This window comes from Quercus lobata, chromosome 8 (assembly GCF_001633185.2).
Source record: "Quercus lobata isolate SW786 chromosome 8, ValleyOak3.0 Primary Assembly, whole genome shotgun sequence".
NCBI lineage: Eukaryota > Viridiplantae > Streptophyta > Magnoliopsida > Fagales > Fagaceae > Quercus > Quercus lobata.
In genome coordinates, this window is record NC_044911.1 from 45,749,178 (window position 1) to 45,766,827 (window position 17,650).

General features: G+C 37.9%; 2 protein-coding genes across 2 annotated transcripts; both read right to left on the bottom strand.

Annotated features, from left to right (window-relative positions):
• Positions 1-2,109: 2,109 nt before the first annotated feature.
• LOC115956955 (secreted RxLR effector protein 161-like) lies at positions 2,110-2,655 on the bottom strand. Its single transcript, XM_031075216.1, has one exon. The coding sequence runs from the start codon at positions 2,653-2,655 to the stop codon at positions 2,110-2,112; it is 546 nt and encodes a 181-aa protein (XP_030931076.1).
• A 7,422-nt stretch (positions 2,656-10,077) lies between these two features.
• On the bottom strand, positions 10,078-17,060 carry LOC115954793 (LOB domain-containing protein 1-like). The gene is made up of 3 exons (XM_031072731.1): positions 16,744-17,060; positions 11,089-11,284; positions 10,078-10,699 (listed from the first exon to the last, which is right to left on the bottom strand). Exons 2-3 carry the CDS (start codon positions 11,266-11,268, stop codon positions 10,346-10,348), a joined length of 534 nt encoding a protein of 177 aa, XP_030928591.1. The 5' UTR covers positions 11,269-11,284; positions 16,744-17,060; the 3' UTR covers positions 10,078-10,345.
• Between the last annotated feature and the right edge of the window lie 590 nt (positions 17,061-17,650).

A 17,650-nucleotide genomic window follows, 5' to 3' on the forward strand; every position in this document is an offset into this window, starting at 1 on the left:
CTCGTTGGAGAGTGGGCAATAGGAAACTAATCCACATATGGGATGACAAATGGCTTCCAACCCTTCCACTTACAAGGTCATTTCACCTCCAAATGACATTCCCCAATTCCCAATGATCTCATCTCTCATTAACCCTTTAACAAGGTGGTGGAATGTGGATTTGATAAGAGCATCCTTCCTCTCCTTTGAAGCTGACACAATATTGAAGATTCCTCTAAGTCACACCCTTCCAGAAGACAAAATAATCTGGATTGGAAATAAACGAGGAGAATTCTCAGTCAAAAGTGCCTATCACATAGCCCACAATATGATTGTGTCAAATGTTAGAGGAGAAAGTTCAATTGTGGAAAAGGCTTTGGCATCTCAACCTGTTAGAAACATAGACACGCAGCGGAATACAAATAATTGGTTTTTCGGCATACCTCTCTCGGACTAAACCGACGATCACACAGGAGCCTTGAGATTGTTCTACGTTGTCTAGAGCCAGCCTCCACGTAGACCAGCTATTCAAACACGTTTTGAATTCCAGTTTGTGCAACCCACGAGCCAAAAAACGTTTCTCCAACGGTGTTGCACACTACTAGAGTGATGCAAACATAACCCACAACCTAAGAACCTCACAACACTCTAAAAACACTATGAGAAATGTGGAATTCGTTTTCTGTACAATGGATACTACTCTAGGTGTTTATATACACACCATTCCATTAATGCTGAGTGGAATAGTGGGCTTAGTGGGGTAGAGTAATGGTCTAAACCATTACTCCATAACTCCTAGGTGTTACAATCTGAAGTATACAAAAGGACATGCCCACTTTGGGTGTCCATCCATATTCTCTTCAGTTTCTAACATCTCCCACTCATCCACTATGGGCATGGCCCTATTATCCATCTCTCAATGTGTTTCTTAGTGTGTTCATACTAGCAAATAGGTTGTGCGACCGCCGAGCACATTTGAAAAATAAATTTGGGAGCACTATACTAAATCTCATACCAAGACCAGCATAGCAACATCCCTAAAGTGTCTCGTTATGCCCTAGACATATATTAACACATCAAACCAAGCATCTCTAACCCCTCTTGAGTTTAATACTCAGACTTATGCTTGATCCATCATAACTATCTAGATGTACTCACGATTATTTCACTACCATAAGCGCTATAACCTGTCGACAGTGAGTACAAATATAAGGATGTGTTACAAAAATAGTCTTCCCTTTGTACTCATGTCCTTTAACTTTGGTCCAATCGCTTTCCCAGCAATGTCCCTTTAGACCGAATCCAACATGGCCATAGGTAACATGCCAAAGTAGCAGACATCAAAACCTCAGCTTCATGACATAGTCAAAAGTAACAAGGGCATAAATAGAATCTTAATGAAAGATCCATGGGACTCACACGGTGAAGAAGCAGGGATTTATTCTCTCACCTCCGCTTTTGGTCGTGCAAGCACATGTAGTATGAAATACATGCTACGGTGGAGTTCTCTTAAGTAAGAGTGTATGTCTTAACTCAATACACCGTACAAATCTTAGTCTAGTCGCTACTTAAGCGCCTAACTCGAGTCCCTTATTTGCTTGCCACCTTAGGCATCAAATAAGTTCTCGCATCTGGCTAACCATAGGCTACATGGATCATGGGCTATCCATGTATGGTCTAATCAAGATAAATATATTATAGACCTCATCTTAGTCCCAACTAAGGCGACATCTGTTTGTGTCAACCATCTATATATGCTACATAAGCATTGAATGACACAATGTCTCATCTCTACCCACTACTCAAGTGCTAGAGGCGATCGCTCGTGTGAGTGAGCCAACCTAAGCCTGCCGACATACCTTTCATACCATAGAACTCATCATATGGTTTATGTGTGTGTAAACATACATATTATTAACTGAATAACATCATATGTATTTAAAACAAAATATCCCAAAAAAAATACAATAAATGGTAACTAAAAACAACATATTATCATATTCTACGTAGCCCTAAACTCCTAACATGAGCCTGAAAGATATCCCTTCCTATAGGCTTTGTAAGAGGATCAGCAATCATGAGGCTTGTAGAAATGTGTTTTAGAACCACTTCATTGTGAGCAACCATGTCTCAAATGTAGTGATATCGTATATCAATGTGTTTGGTTCTACCATGATACTTAGAATCTTTAGCATAGGCAAGTGCTGCCATGCTATCACAATGTATCGTAACGGGATCCGAGGCATCCTTGACAACCTCAAGATTCTGAAAGAACCTCCTCAACCAAACTGCTTCCTGAACAGCTGCTGAACATGCTACATACTCTGCTTCCATAGTTGATAATGCTATACAGGGTTGTTTCTTGCTACTCCAAGTGATGGTGCCATTATTGAGCAAGAAAGCATATCCAGATGTGGATTTGCGTTCATCTAGGTCACTACCCCAATCAGCATCACTATAGCCAATCATACGCAAATCTGAGCCCTGATAACAAAGGATGTAGTCTGCTGTCCCTTTTAGATACCTTAATATCCTCTTGACAGCTTTCCAATGAGCAAGTCCTGGATTAGACTGAAATCTGCTGACTAATCCAACAGCATAACATATATCAGGCCGAGTACACATCATTGCATACATCAAGCTTCCAACTGCATTAGCATAAGGAACACGTGCCATCTTTTCTTTTTCACCTTGAGTCTTAGGACACATATCCAGGCTTAAGCTCTCATTTTTTTGCAACTGGAGTATCTATGGGTTTGCAATTATGCATTTGGAAACGCTCAAGAACCTTCTTAATGTAGGTTTGTTGTGATAAACCTAAAAGTTTCTTTGAGCGATCCCTAAGGATTTTAACCCCTAGAATATAATCTGCCTCACCCATGTCCTTCATCTCAAAGTTAGAGGACAACCACCCTTTTGTGGCGATAATCATCTCCATGTCATTACCGGCCAGCAATATGTCATCGACATACAATGACAAAATAATGAAACTTCCCTTGGATCGTTTTACGTAGACACAATGATCTTCTTCGATCATCGTAAACCCATTCGTTAGAATGGCTCGATGAAATCTCAAATACCATTGTCTAGACGACTGCTTCAAACCATATATGGATCGTTTAAGTTTGCACACTTTGTGCTCTTGACCTTTGGTCACAAAGCCAATAGGTTGATCCATATAGATTTCTTCATCTAGTTCTCCATTGAGAAAGGCTATCTTAACGTCCATTTGGTATAATTCCAAATTCAAGTTTGCAACAATGGCCAAAATGAGTCGAACAGAGGCAAACCTCACAACCGGAGAAAAATTTTCTTCGTAATCAACATCCTCCTTTTGAGTGTATCCTTTTGCCACTAATCGAGCTTTATACCTTTCTATTGACCCATCCGCCTTACGTTTGATTTTAAGAACCCATTTGTTCCCAATTGCTTTACGCCCTGACGGTAGGTCTACCAGATCCCAGACCTGATTAGTCCTCATAGACTCCATTTCATCATTCATTGCTTTCATCCACTCATTACTAACAGAAGATGAGAGAGCCTCTTGCACAGTTTTTGGCTCATCATCATCTTGTGAAGCAATCATGAAAGCTTCCCCCTCAATCTCAAAACGACGACGAGGAATATTTCCACGGTTGCTTCTACGTGGCTGAGGTTGTTGTGGATCAACTTCTAGTGGTGTGCTCCCACTAGGTTGTGAGTCGCTCCCACTGTCTCTAGGAGTTTCAAGAATTTCTTCCTTGTCCTCTACTAGTCTACTTGGGGCGTCTACCTCTTGATCCATCATTTCATAAAGAATCAAGTTCTTTTCAACCTCACCTATGTTAGGGAATTCACTTTCAATGAAATCAACATCACGTGACTCCAATTCAGTTACACTTCCATCAAGTTGTTCACCTATCAACACATAGCCTTTGGAATGCTCAGAATATCTTATAAAGATACACTTCTTTCCTCTAGGCCCTAACTTCCCATATCTATGAGAAGTATTGTGAACATAACCTGTTGAACCCCATGGCCGCAAGTTATTCAAATCAGGTTTCTTGCCGGTCCATATTTCATAAGGTGTGGAAGATACCGATTTAGAGGGCACTCGGTTAAGTATATAGGCTGCAGTCAAAAGTGCATCCCCCCAATACGAAATTGGTAAGTTTGCTTGCGCCATCATTGACCTAACCATCTCTAATAGTGTTCGATTTCTCCTTTCCGCCACACCATTTTGTTGCGGTGTATAAGGCATGGTTAACTGCCTTGCAATTCCCTTTTCATCACAGAGCTCCTTAAATTGCTCAGATAGATACTCACGCCCACGATCAGTTCTAAGAGCCTTAATGCTCTTGTCTAATTGATTCTCAACCAATCTCATGTATCGTCTAAAGCAATCTAAAGCCTCAGACTTATGAGAAATCAAATAGACATGACCGTAACGTGTATAGTCATCTATAAATGTGATGAAGTAGAAACCACCATGTCTTGCCCTCACATTCATTGGACCACATATATCAGAGTGGATTAGTTGCAATGGAAAAGATGCCCTTGTGGTTTTTCCAAATGGTTTTCTTTTTGACTTTCCCACAAGACAATGTTCACATGTGGACAAAGTGACTTTAGCGAGATTGCCCATAAGTCATTCTCTAGCTAACCTAGTCATCCTCTCTTGCCCTATATGACCAAGCCTAGCATGCCATATACTTGAATTATTAGAAGTATTTTCAGATGAAGTCAAAAAAACTGAACTATCATTATTATAATATTCAATGTCCAAAATTAAAAAACCATTTGAAATTAAACCACGGCCATAATAAACTGTTCCCAAATGCAATAAAACATAATTATTCTCAAAAATAAATCGGAAACCAAGTCTTAACAAAGTAACTACGGAAAGTAAGTTCCTCCGGATCTCTGGAGCATACAACACGTCATGGAGCAACAGAGTGCGACCACCTCGCAATTCTAGCTTGTAGGTACCAATTCCAAGTACCTCCACGCTAGCTCCGTTTCCCACCTTGATGTCTCTACTGCCAACAGGAATCCGGCGGTACTCCACAAATCCCACTCTATCTCTTGCTACATGTTCTGTTGCCGCTGAGTCTACAGTCCACATAGGAGCAGAATTAGCAACAAGGACATGACTAGTTACAAAAACATGATGAGATGTAGGATTAGGTGTTACCTTTTTTGGCTCAGCGCATTCACGAGCAAAATGTCATTTCTTTCCGCAATTATAACAAGTCAACTTAGACTTGTCCTTCTTTGCGCGCTTTCCTCTAGTATTGCGCTTGACAAACTTAGCCTTCTTAGGCGGTGGCCCATTAGGTCTCTCTTGTCCAGGAGCGTAATCAGGTTGCTTGCGTTTAGGCCTAAATGCCTTACGCGAGCTAGTCTCAGCCATGTGCACAGAACTGATCGATTTGGCTGCTTCAAGGCGCTCAGCTTCAAGTTCCAAGTGACGAGCCACATCATCAAATGTTTTGATGTTCTCATTATATGTCAAGTTTTGACACATCGTCTCCCATGAACTTGGTAGTGAACGAATCACTGCCTGGACTTGTTGTTCGTCAGTAAGATTGTTTCCAACTGATTTGAGCTCTCGAATCATGGAGGACATCGCCCTAAGATGCTGCTTCATCGTATGTTCAGAGCGCATCTTATATGAATCAAATTTCATTGTTAAGCCACGCAGTCTAGTGGCTGATGTCCCTCCATATCTTAGCTTTAGAGCTTTCCACATGTCTTGTGCAGTTGTATACTGCTCAAATTCACCAATCAAGTCATTGTGCATGCTGCTTAGCATTGTAAAGCGCGCACACAAATCCTTCTTACGCCAACTTTCATAGGCAGCAAGATCACGTTGGTGTTGCTCAGTGCTTCCCTCATCCGGTTTACTCAACGAATGAGTTAGAGTCTCTAGGACTTCTTGCTCATTCAGCACATACTGGATTTTATGGTGCCAAATATTATAATTTTCACCATCCAGTTTCTCTCCTTTATTGAGATCAGCAACTATACCTTTGGAAGCCATTTCACTACAAAATTTCACAAATGGGACATTACACACACATTTCAAAAATTTTGACGTTCGATCTAAAATAAACTTAGATAATCAACACATGTCACAAGATCGAAAATTCGCTAAGCTTCTTAATCATCTCTTGCGCCACTAGTGTCCATTACTAAGCTTAATTTTAATCTATTCGTGCAAAATTATGTATGGGAGATAACGCAACTCAACCATACTCCCACTATTCTATATTTCATATTTACAAAAAATATGTATTAAAAAAAAATTCACCAATTTTATCAATTAACTATTGAGCCAAACATGCTATCACAATTTAAACTCATGAGAACAATTCATATAGGCATTACATTATTTCACTAAGAAATAATTATTTCTTTGTTGCGTTAAATATAATATTTAACGTTGTGTAAATATATATATATATATATATATATATTCTTAATACCATATTTCACAATAATAATGAAATTAAATAATTTACAAAATTAAATAAATTCCATATCATTTAAACATATACCTTTCATGTTTCATGAGAAATAAATACTAAATTGAACCGTGCGTTTCACTTAAAAAAACTCAATTATAAATATTAAATAGGCTTAATACGCATAAAATAAAATAAAAAAAATCTCACAAAGAGACAAGATCCCAAAAGTGGCGGATGGGCTTACTTTACAGTGCCGTTAGCAGAGCAAAAAAAAAACATAATAATAATAAAATAATAATAATAATACTAATAGGTGTTTAAGAAGTTAGTAATTGTGGGACCTCCTCTGTATTCTTCTTTTATTATTATTATTATTATTATTTGCTATCACTAAAGCCCTTTAGGCAAGTGAAAGACACGTGCAGGTTGTCTTCAACCTTTCTTCTTTTCAACTTCTTTCGGCCATAAAACACGAGTTTCAGACATTAAATTCAAAGTTTTATATCTTCTTCATTTCAAGTCCGTTTTTAACATACCATATACCGATTTAAAGCTTATAACATATAGATTTATAACATGAAATCATATTTTGTAAACAGAAATCATATAAGAGCAGTTTTGTCTTTAAAGTTTCGGTGTTCTCAGCTTTGTGAAACTATATCTCATGGCACACTTAGAGATTCGCTACGAAACTTAAGGTACATATTAATACATGTAATATAAACAACATATATTAATTTCAAGGCACGAAATGCTCAAAATCAAAACTTGCCATTGAAGGCCATGTGAGGTGCATAGAAATTCATAGCATATCACAGAAGCATAAAACGTATTAAGAACTAATCATATATGCCTATGACATCGAGAACAACCTATGAATGCTCTGATACCAATGTTAAAAACATAGACACGCAGCGGAATACAAATAATTGGTTTTTCGGCATACCTCTCTCAGACTAAACCGACGATCACACAGGAGCCTTGATTGTTCTACGTTGTCTAGAGCCAGCCTCCACGTAGACCAGCTATTCAAACACGTTTTGAATTCCAGTTTGTGCAACCCACGAGCCAAAAAACGTTTCTCCAACGGTGTTGCACACTACTAGAGTGATGCAAACATAACCCACAACCTAAGAACCTCACAACACTCTAAAAACACTATGAGAAATGTGGAATTCGTTTTCTGTACAATTGATACCACTCTTGGTGTTTATATACACACCATTCCATTAATGCTGAGTGGAATAGTGGGCTTAGTAGGGTAGAGTAATGGTCTAAACCATTACTCCATAACTCCTAGGTGTTACAATCTGAAGTATACAAAAGGACATGCCCACTTTGGTTGTCCATCCATATTCTCTTCAGTTTCTAACACAACCTGCCAGCAAAGATCAAAGTTTTTGCTTGGAGAGTATGTGTCAATAGTCTCCCTACTATGGATGCCATTTTCAGTAGAGGGATTGCTCAAAATAAGATATGCCTTGTTTGTGGTAAAGAAGCTGAAAATATAGATCATGCTCTTATTAGTTGTGATTTTTCATCCTTAGTTTAGAGCCTTTGGCCTGAAAATCCTCTTCGATTGCAAGGCTTTGGAAAATCTTTCCTGGACTCTGCTTTATTTATCCTATCCCACTCAACGTTTGAAGACTTGGAACTCTTCTTTGCCACAGCTTGGGCTTTATGGTCCAATAGAAACAGAATTGTGCACAAGGATAATAACCTTTCCCCACTCCAGGTTTGGCATATGGCAAAAATTGTTGTGGAAGACTATGCTTACTCTGCAAGTTGGGATTTCGACCCAACAAGACCGGCCCCCTCTAAATGGGTTCTGCCACCCCCTAGAATCCACAAAGTGAATGTTGATGGTGCATCTTCAAAGCAAGATAATTTTTCCAGTGTGGGACTTGCCATTAGAGACAGCAATGGTCAAGTTGTGGCTGCTCTTTGCTTGCCACTTCAATCTTATTACTCTGCTGAGCTTACAGAAATCTTTGCATTAGAACAAGGTGTCCTTCTTGCTCAAGAACTTTAGTTGCCTCGGGTTGTCTTTGAATCAGACTCTTTGGCTGTCATTCAAGCAATCAATGATAAGGCTATGGGAAGCACCTTTGGGCACCTTATTCAGGGAATTCTTCAGGTTTGTGATTCTTTCGAGTCTTGCCATTTCAAGCACTTAAGCAGAACTACAACACAGTGGCTCATGAGCTTGCTAAATATGCTTGAAGAACTGGAAGCCATCAAATTTGGAAAGGCGTTGCTCCTTCCTTTGTTCAATCGTTTCTGCATTCTGATATGGTGTAACTTGTATGTTCTCTGTCCTGTGTGTGTAGCAGGTTTCCTTGTATGTCTGTTATTGGTGTAATGAAGTTTTATTCCCTTTCAAAAAAGAAAAAGAAAAATCTAGAAGAGACAGGATAGAGATAAGATGTAAAGCATGTGTGAAAGAGAGAAAAAAGGTTAAAGCGAAAATGACACAAGTTAAAATAAGACTTGACAGAGAAAACAAAGAAAAAGGGAAAAAACGTTATTAAAAATTAAATTAAATTAAAGGGTGGGCCTTGGTTTATGCTTTGGGTTATAACATGGGTATAATTTAAGGCTTGGGTTTATGACTTGATTGGCCCACTCAACTTTTAATTACATTATACATATTAATTATACACAACAAATTATAGAAGACGATTAATAAACAAATTAAACAACTAAATTATGTTAGGCTAAATAATAATGAAACAATACATTATAAAAGACAAACAAATTAAATTATGTTAGGCTAAACAATAATAAATAATTTTATAATTAATGAAATAACAATATAACAAATTATAATTTATAAAAAACAAATAAATTAATGAAACAACTAAACAACAATAATTAATAATTTTATTAATATTTCAAATGAACTTATAGTTTATTGTTTACTTTTTTGCTAGAATTATGGACAAATATTTGATAAAAAAACCACGTAGAAAGTAATTGTAAACTTTATGTATTTACGTGTTTTTTTTATTGTTGTTGTTGTCAATATACAAATTTTTCTTTTTATTAGATTGTGTAATTTATGCTTGTTGAGGTATACTCTGGAAAAAAAAGCTACCACTACTTCTCAAAAAAATAAAAAAAGTGAAAGCTTCTTGAGGATAGTGGCACGTCATTGATTGGTTGTCTTCTTCTACATTTTACTTCTCTCTCGTTATTTTGAATGGAGAATGGAGAACCATGGTATAATCTAGTTCCTTCCAAATTTGACACGTGCAAACTCTCTCTCTCTCTCTCAAACTTCATGCATGTAAAATTCCAATTTAGAAATCTGGGATAAGGCCACCAAATATAGTTAGGCATATAGGCGGCTTTCAGTCTCTTCAGCTAGTTTCTGACAAATGGGAGTTAAAAAAATATTTTGTTCTAGTACTTCTCTTTTTGTCTTCTGGTGCCGGTTTTCTGAAATATTACAACATCAAATACAGCGAAATATGTAAATTATTGAATCATTCGATGTATAGTTTATCGTGAGTTACATCATTTAAAGATAAACATAAACTGTTTGAAAATGAGGTGATCATGCTGAATTTCTAATTGATACAAGGCAGAAGATTTTATCTGTAAAAAGCAAGAGCACAAAATACGCAGAAAGCATAACACTGCCAATAAAATATCACCAATAAATTAAGTAATCATTGACAAGAATTTGATCCTACCATTACATCATGAAACAAATTGACAACTTATTAGGTTATTTCCACACTGAAAATGTGTAGTTCTTCACAAAGTTTAACTCGCTAGTCCTAAAGATTATTTGTTATTACAATAAATCAATTCACCTGCTTCCTAATATATATGGTTCACCTTTTACCTAAGGATATATACTTTTGTGTTCACTAGTCTTCTATGTAAAATATTTTTTTATGTGGGTTTTTTTATTCTTCTAATAAAAACCAGTCACACTCTGCTGGAAATTTGACAGGATCATAGGCCATTAACGCAGCATCATCTAACATAAAACTGCCTTCATCAAGCACTGGGGCATTAATGGGATGGACAAGACGATCGAGGTGATTGACATTCCTAAGAAGTCCTAAAAGCTCGTCTCTTTGTGCTTGTGACTCCAGAACTCGAGCACTTATAGATTCCAATTGCACCTTGAGTTCCTGAACCATCTTTTGCAAATGGAAAATAGCTCCAGCACTGCCATACACAGGGTCTCTGAGCCTGGCTGTTGCTTCATAGACTATGGCTTTGACAGCATCCTCCCTGCTTGTCTCCTCCACCATCTATGACCAAAATGACAAATCCAATATCTTAGAATAAGAAGTTCCTAATTAAGAAAATTTATTTTATAACAAAAGAAAATTAAAAGTTAAACTTAAGTTGGGCTTTTTCCATGCCACTTGATCACACTATAATCAATGGAACAGTACATATCATGTAATTGGACCGGACCTTTTAACAGGAAGTGTTAATAGAAATTCTCTATCTAACTTTTTGTTTTCCATTTTCTTTTCCATCAATTGTAGTACATCACAAATTGTGGAATCTGTATTAATGATAATCCAAAAAAGTGGGATAAAATATTTTTATTCGAAGCAGTGTATAAATGATAATCCCAAAATTATAAACCTAGAAAAGATTACATGCATGTGCCACACCATAGGTATCCCACCTGAATCATTTTGATGACATTGCTGGCACCAAATACTTTATGCACGCCAGCAAACTTCTCAGCCTCTTCAGCCGGAAAGTATGGCGCAAGCAAGCAATCACTCTCACATTTCCGGCGAAGCATCCTACAAGCAGCGCACGGTTGGTGAGCCCTGCCTTGTGCTACCACTTGGAAACCCATATTTTTCCTTTGAAATGTGTAAGATTGGAAAACAGAGAATAGAGAGAGCTACGGAAGCGAAGAAAAAGAGATAGAGAAAAAGAAACTTCTGGAGGAACTTTCTATATTCTGATTCTGGAAAAAAATGAATTGATTGATTATCTGTACACGAGTTCAATATATATACTAACAGAGCAGCTAACTGAAACAGTAACTAATTCCCTAATTACACGGAGAGTAGTTACATATAGCACGTGCAACACTCACGTGTAAACTTAAATAACTAATACAAATTGAAAACTACAAGTAGCATAAGTCCCTTGTGCCGTTTTGTGTCAACACCACTTGCTTTGCTTTACTCTGTTTCACAAGCACTTCACTTCACTGTTTCTGCTTCTTGCCTCACTGCTGCTTTAACCTTGAGTCTAGTATCTTTACAGCCCCCCTCAAGGTTAGCTTCAGGTCTATGGATATTGATTATGCTCATTTTGTCAAGTAAAGAAAACAATTGTCTAGCACCAAGTGCCTTTGTCAACAAATCTGCTAACTGTGTGTGAGTTGGAGTATAAAACAACTTGATCACTTGATCTTGCACTTTGTCTCTAACCAGGTGGCAGTCTATTTCTATGTGCTTTGTACGCTCATGAAATACAGGATTCTCTCCTATATATATGGCAGCTTTGTTATCACAGAAAAGTAGGGCCGGTTGTGGATGACAAACTTCAAGATCCTTCAATAGAGCTAGCAGCCAGGTTATTTCACATACTGTCACAGCCATTGCCCTGTATTCTGCCTCTGCAGAAGATCTAGACACAATAGACTGCTTTTTAGACTTCCATGATATCAAAGAATCACCTAGAAATATGCAATATCCAGTCGTTGATCTCCTAGTATCTACACATGCTGCCCAATCTGCATCAGTGTACCCTTTCAAATGGAAATCAGATCTTGAAGACAACAAAATTCCTTGACCAGGACAGCTTTTGATATACTGCAATACCTTATAAGCTGCATCCAAGTGAGGTTTTCTAGGCTTGGACATGAATTGGCTGAGCTTGTGGACTGGATATGCCAAGTCTGGCCTAGTAATGGTTAGATATAGTAATCTACCAACCAATCTTCTATAGATTTCAGGATTAGCCAACAATTCTCCATAATGCTTACTTAGCTTCAAATTTTGGTCCATTGGAATCGTGCAAGGCTTACAAGCTGTCATCCCTGCATCCTTAAGTATCTCAAGGGCATATTTTCTTTGGCACAATGTGATTCCCTTATCTGATCTAGCCACTTCAAGGCCAAGAAAATATTTCAAACTTCCAAGGTCTTTAAGCTTGAATTTCTTATCCAAAAATAGTTTAAGTTCTTCCACTGCCTTGACATCATTGCTAGCAATGAGGATGTCATCCACATAAACTAATAGGGCCAAAAATGACCTTTGAGACTTCTTAGTAAACAAAGAGTAGTCTGACTTTGATTGTTTGAAACCATATTGTAAGATTGTGGATGAAAGCTTAGAGTACCACTGTCTGGAAGCTTGCTTAAGTCCATATAAGGACTTATTGAGCTTACAAACCAGTCCCTCCTTGCAGTGAAACCCCTGTGGAAGCTGCATGTATACATCCTCATGTAGATCACCATGGAGGAAGGCATTATTAACATCAAGTTGAGCCAAATGCCAACCCCGAACAGCAGAAACAGCCAATAAAGTCTTGACAGTAGCCATTTTGGCAACGGGAGAGAAAGTTTCAGTAAAGTCAAGGCCCTCTTGTTGAGTAAACCCCTTCGCCACTAAACGTGCCTTGTATCTTTCAATACTGCCATCTGCCCTATATTTTACCCTATAAACCCATTTGCAACCCACAGCCTTCTTATGAGGAGGTAAAGGTGTGAGAGTCCAAGTATTGTTAGCCTCTAAGGCAGCAATTTCTGTATCCATTGCGTCCTGCCACTGTGGAGTTTTGACAGCCTCAAAGTAGGACTTGGGTTCAGGAATATTAGTAATGAGGGAACAAAAATGGGCATAAGAAGTGGATAAATGTGAAGTAGAAAGATAAGAAGATAAAGGGTATTTGGTACCTGAAGTGGGATGTGAAGAACCTGCCTGGATGGAAGAAGTGGAGTGAGAAAATGGATCACAAACAACTGAGCTGCATTTGTATGATTGCAGATAGGTAGGAGGCTTGGAAACCCTTTGTGACCTTCTTAAAGATGGAGTGGAAGCAACAATGTCTAAGGTTGGAGCAACATCAGCAATAGCAGGAGAAAAAGAAGGACTACCAGATGTATTAGGAGGATTAGACATAGAAAGAGACTCATTTAGGGACTCATCTAGGGTAGGAGTATTGGAAGAAAGGGAAGAAAAAGGATCAGGAAGTGGAGTAGAGGGACTGACCTGAGATGGTGAAGGAATAGAATCTGTGACAATATCAGAAGTTGGAAAAGAAAGCAAAGGATCATGAGGTGAAGCTACTGAAGGAAACAAATGAGGTAGAGGAATATTGGAATGAGAAGAGGATGAATAAGGATCTGACACAAAAGGAAAAAGTGTTTCATGAAAAATCACATTCCTTGAAATGAAAATTTTCTTAGTAAATAGGTTGAGAAGTTTGTAACCCTTAACACCAAATGGGTATCCAAGAAAAACACAAGGTACAGACCTGGGATCAAACTTAGTTCTATGTTGAATTAAAGTTGAAGCAAAACAAAGACAACCAAAAACTTTGAGATGCTCATAAGAAGGGGTTTTGCCATATAACTTTTCAAAAGGAGATTTGTTATTCAAAATAGGGGAAGGCAACCTGTTAATGATATGTACAGCAGTCAACACACACTCACCCCAAAGATAAAGAGGGACATTAGATTGAAATCTCAAGGCCCTAGCCATGCTCAAGATATGTTGGTGTTTCCTCTCCACAACTGAATTTTGTTGTGGAGTGGCTACACAAGAATGTTGATGTATAATACCATTTGCAGAAAAAAAATCTTTCAAGAAAAACTCAGGAGCATTATCAGTTCTAAACACCTTGATTTTTGTGTGAAACTGTGTACATATCATGTTGTAAAAAGAAACAAGCAGTGGCCTAGTATCTGATTTGTATTTCATTAGATAGACCCAAGTAGATCTAGTAGCATCATCAACTAAAGTAAGAAAATATTTGAAACCTTCTTGAGTAGGTTTAACAAAAGGACCCCAAACATCACAATGGACAATATCAAAAGCATTAGGGGAAATGTGATTAAAGGATGGAAATGGTAACTTTTTCTGTTTAGCAATAGGACAAAGAACACAATCTTTATTGCTTTGAAATTGGATTACATCAGGAATATGATTGTGCAGAGTATTGAGCTTATTATCGGAAACATGCCCAAGTCTAAGATGCCAAAGAAATGGCTTAGAAACAACAGGAACATTGGAAACAGAATTTACAAGTGAATCAAAAACAGACTGTAAAATGGAAGAAACTCCTGATATAGATTTGCAATCTGGTGAAACTTGCAGCAAGTAGAGATTGTTGTGCAATTTACCCACTCCAATCGTTTTCCAACATGACAGGTCCTGTATGAAGCAAAATTTTGAAAGAAAAACAAAACAACAAGATAGGCATTTTGTCAATTTGCTAACAGAGATTAGGTTGAATGAAAAAGAGGGAACACAAAGAACGTTTTCAAGAATTAAGGTGGGTGTGATTTGGATGGTGCCTATGTGAGTGACAGCAACTTTCTCACCATTAGGCAATTGAACAGAAGTAGATATAGAACTAGTGATTTTGGTGAATAAGGTGACAGAGTGAATTATGTGATCTGTAGCACCAGTATCAAGAACCCAAGTCTCACTATTAAAAGCAGTTTTGTGTACAGGATTCACAGCAAATACAGAATGTCGCATGCTTAAAGACATACAATCTTGAAACATATGACAAGTTTTACCTGAAGCAGCAGTGGAAGTAATTGCAGAATTGGCTGAATGAACACCCTCACAAGAATCAGATGAGAAGGCATGAGTGTTGAGTAGAGAAATCAATTGCTGGCATTGATCCGCAGTGAATGGAAAATTACCACTGCCTAGCTGTGTTTCTCCAATCTGAGATTGATCACCCTCAAGACTGATCTGATTTGCCATTGGAGCTTTTCCCTTCTGCTTATAACTCGGTGGAAAACCAACCAATTTATAACACTTCTCCTTGATGTGACCAAGCTTGCCACAATAACTGCACATAGGCCTTCCTTTTCCAGCATTGCCTTTGAAATTCTTGCCAGAATTATTTGCAAAACCAGAGCCATGAGTGAAGCTTTGATTTTTAACAGCAAGAGCAGTTGTTTCAACTGATGAACCTAGATTGAAACCTGAAGATCTTTGCCTTTCTTCTTGAATCACCAAAGAAAAAGCCTTGTCTATAGAAGGAGTAGGTTCCATCATGAGAATCTGAGTCCGTACTTGAGAGTAGGCATCATTCAATCCATTGAGAAATTGCATCAGTGAATCTTGATGCTGAAGTGAATTGATCTTATCATTCACACCACAAGTGCACTTGCCACAAGAACAGCAAGGCAAAGGTCTGAAATTTAACAACTCATCCCACGAAGCTTGAAGCACTGTGAAGTAGGAGGTGACTGTTGAATCTCCTTGCATCACAGTGGAAATTTGCTTTTGCAGCTGTGAAATTCGTGGTCCATTAGCTTGAGAGAAACGATTCTTGAGTACATTCCAAACTTCAAGAGCAGTGTTCCTATAGATCACACTAGCAGTGATATGAGGCGAGACGCAATTCAGAATCCAAGAGGAAATCATCGAATTGCACTTAGACCATGCCTTCTTCTCCAGTGGAGTGACTGCCATTGAAGCAGTGATTGATCCATCAACAAAACCTAGTTTGCTTTTGGCATCCAAAGCCATCTTCATAGCACGAGCCCAGGTAGGATAGTTATCCTCTGTTAATGGCTGCGAAACCAAGATCGCACCAGGTGATTCACCGTGATGCAGAAAGAATGGGCTATGCGGATCCTCCATTGGTGAAAGCTCACGCTGTGAGGTTGAAGATGAACTTTGTTGAGGATTGGACGCCATTGAAAGCGATTCAGGCTCTGATACCATGTAAGATTGGAAAACAGAGAATAGAGAGAGCTACGGAAGCGAAGAAAAAGAGATAGAGAAAAAGAAACTTCTGGAGGAACTTTCTATATTCTGATTCTGGAAAAAAATGAATTGATTGATTATCTGTACACGAGTTCAATATATATACTAACAGAGCAGCTAACTGAAACAGTAACTAATTCCCTAATTACACGGAGAGTAGTTACATATAGCACGTGCAACACTCACGTGTAAACTTAAATAACTAATACAAATTGAAAACTACAAGTAGCATAAGTCCCTTGTGCCGTTTTGTGTCAACACCACTTGCTTTGCTTTACTCTGTTTCACAAGCACTTCACTTCACTGTTTCTGCTTCTTGCCTCACTGCTGCTTTAACCTTGAGTCTAGTATCTTTACAAAATGCAAGGTTGAGGAGTGGAAACTTATAAGTATATATAACAGAAGAAGAAGAAGAAGAAGATACCAGTAAGATGTTGATGGAGTAACTAGTTTCTTTGGGGTGCTAAAATTTCAAAGTTAAGTGCAAGGAAGTTGGGGAGGCGGCCACTTAGTACACGTCTAATTTGATCACTATGTTGAAAAAAATGTTGTGATATCTCAGTGTTAGGACAGTAGTGAACCTAACAAGCAGTACTGGCACAAAGCTAGGATTTTTCAAACACACTGTTGATATTGGAGACATAACTTAGTCTCTATCCAATGAAGAAATTTCCTGTTTGGTGACATCCAACTTCTGTCTTAACTGGCTGTCATACATACAGAATTTGAAAAAAAATTGCCTAATTTGCCAGTTTGGACTTTGGAAGGGTTTTTTTTTGTTTTGCCTTAGAAGGTAGATAATTTTGTTTTTAGAAGGAAGAAGAATATTTTCCCCCAATGGGAATATAATTCAGAATTCTCAATGATTCTATTGGGACACATCATTAAGCTTATCACAATCCTTGAGATGAGCTCCAATTCATGCACTTTAGTCAAACTTATCTTCTGCAAGTTTTGATTTTTCTCGTATTGCATATTTTTGTTACTTATGTAGAAAATCTTTAAATTGTGATTAAATTCCATGACTCTATCATTAGTTTCAATGCCCACGTGTTTTTGATCATTTCATGACCAGCCGTAGCTAGATTTTGGACCGCGACTGGAATGCAAGTCTCCACGAAAGTTCCTAAAAGATTTGAAATTGTTGGATCAGTCATAATTCATCAACAATTAAACAAGTCTTAAACGTTTAGAAGGAGTTAGTTATCTAATTGAATTGTTTTACCTATACATCTTTGGTTAAATCTGGCCGGTCCTTGGTGGATTTTG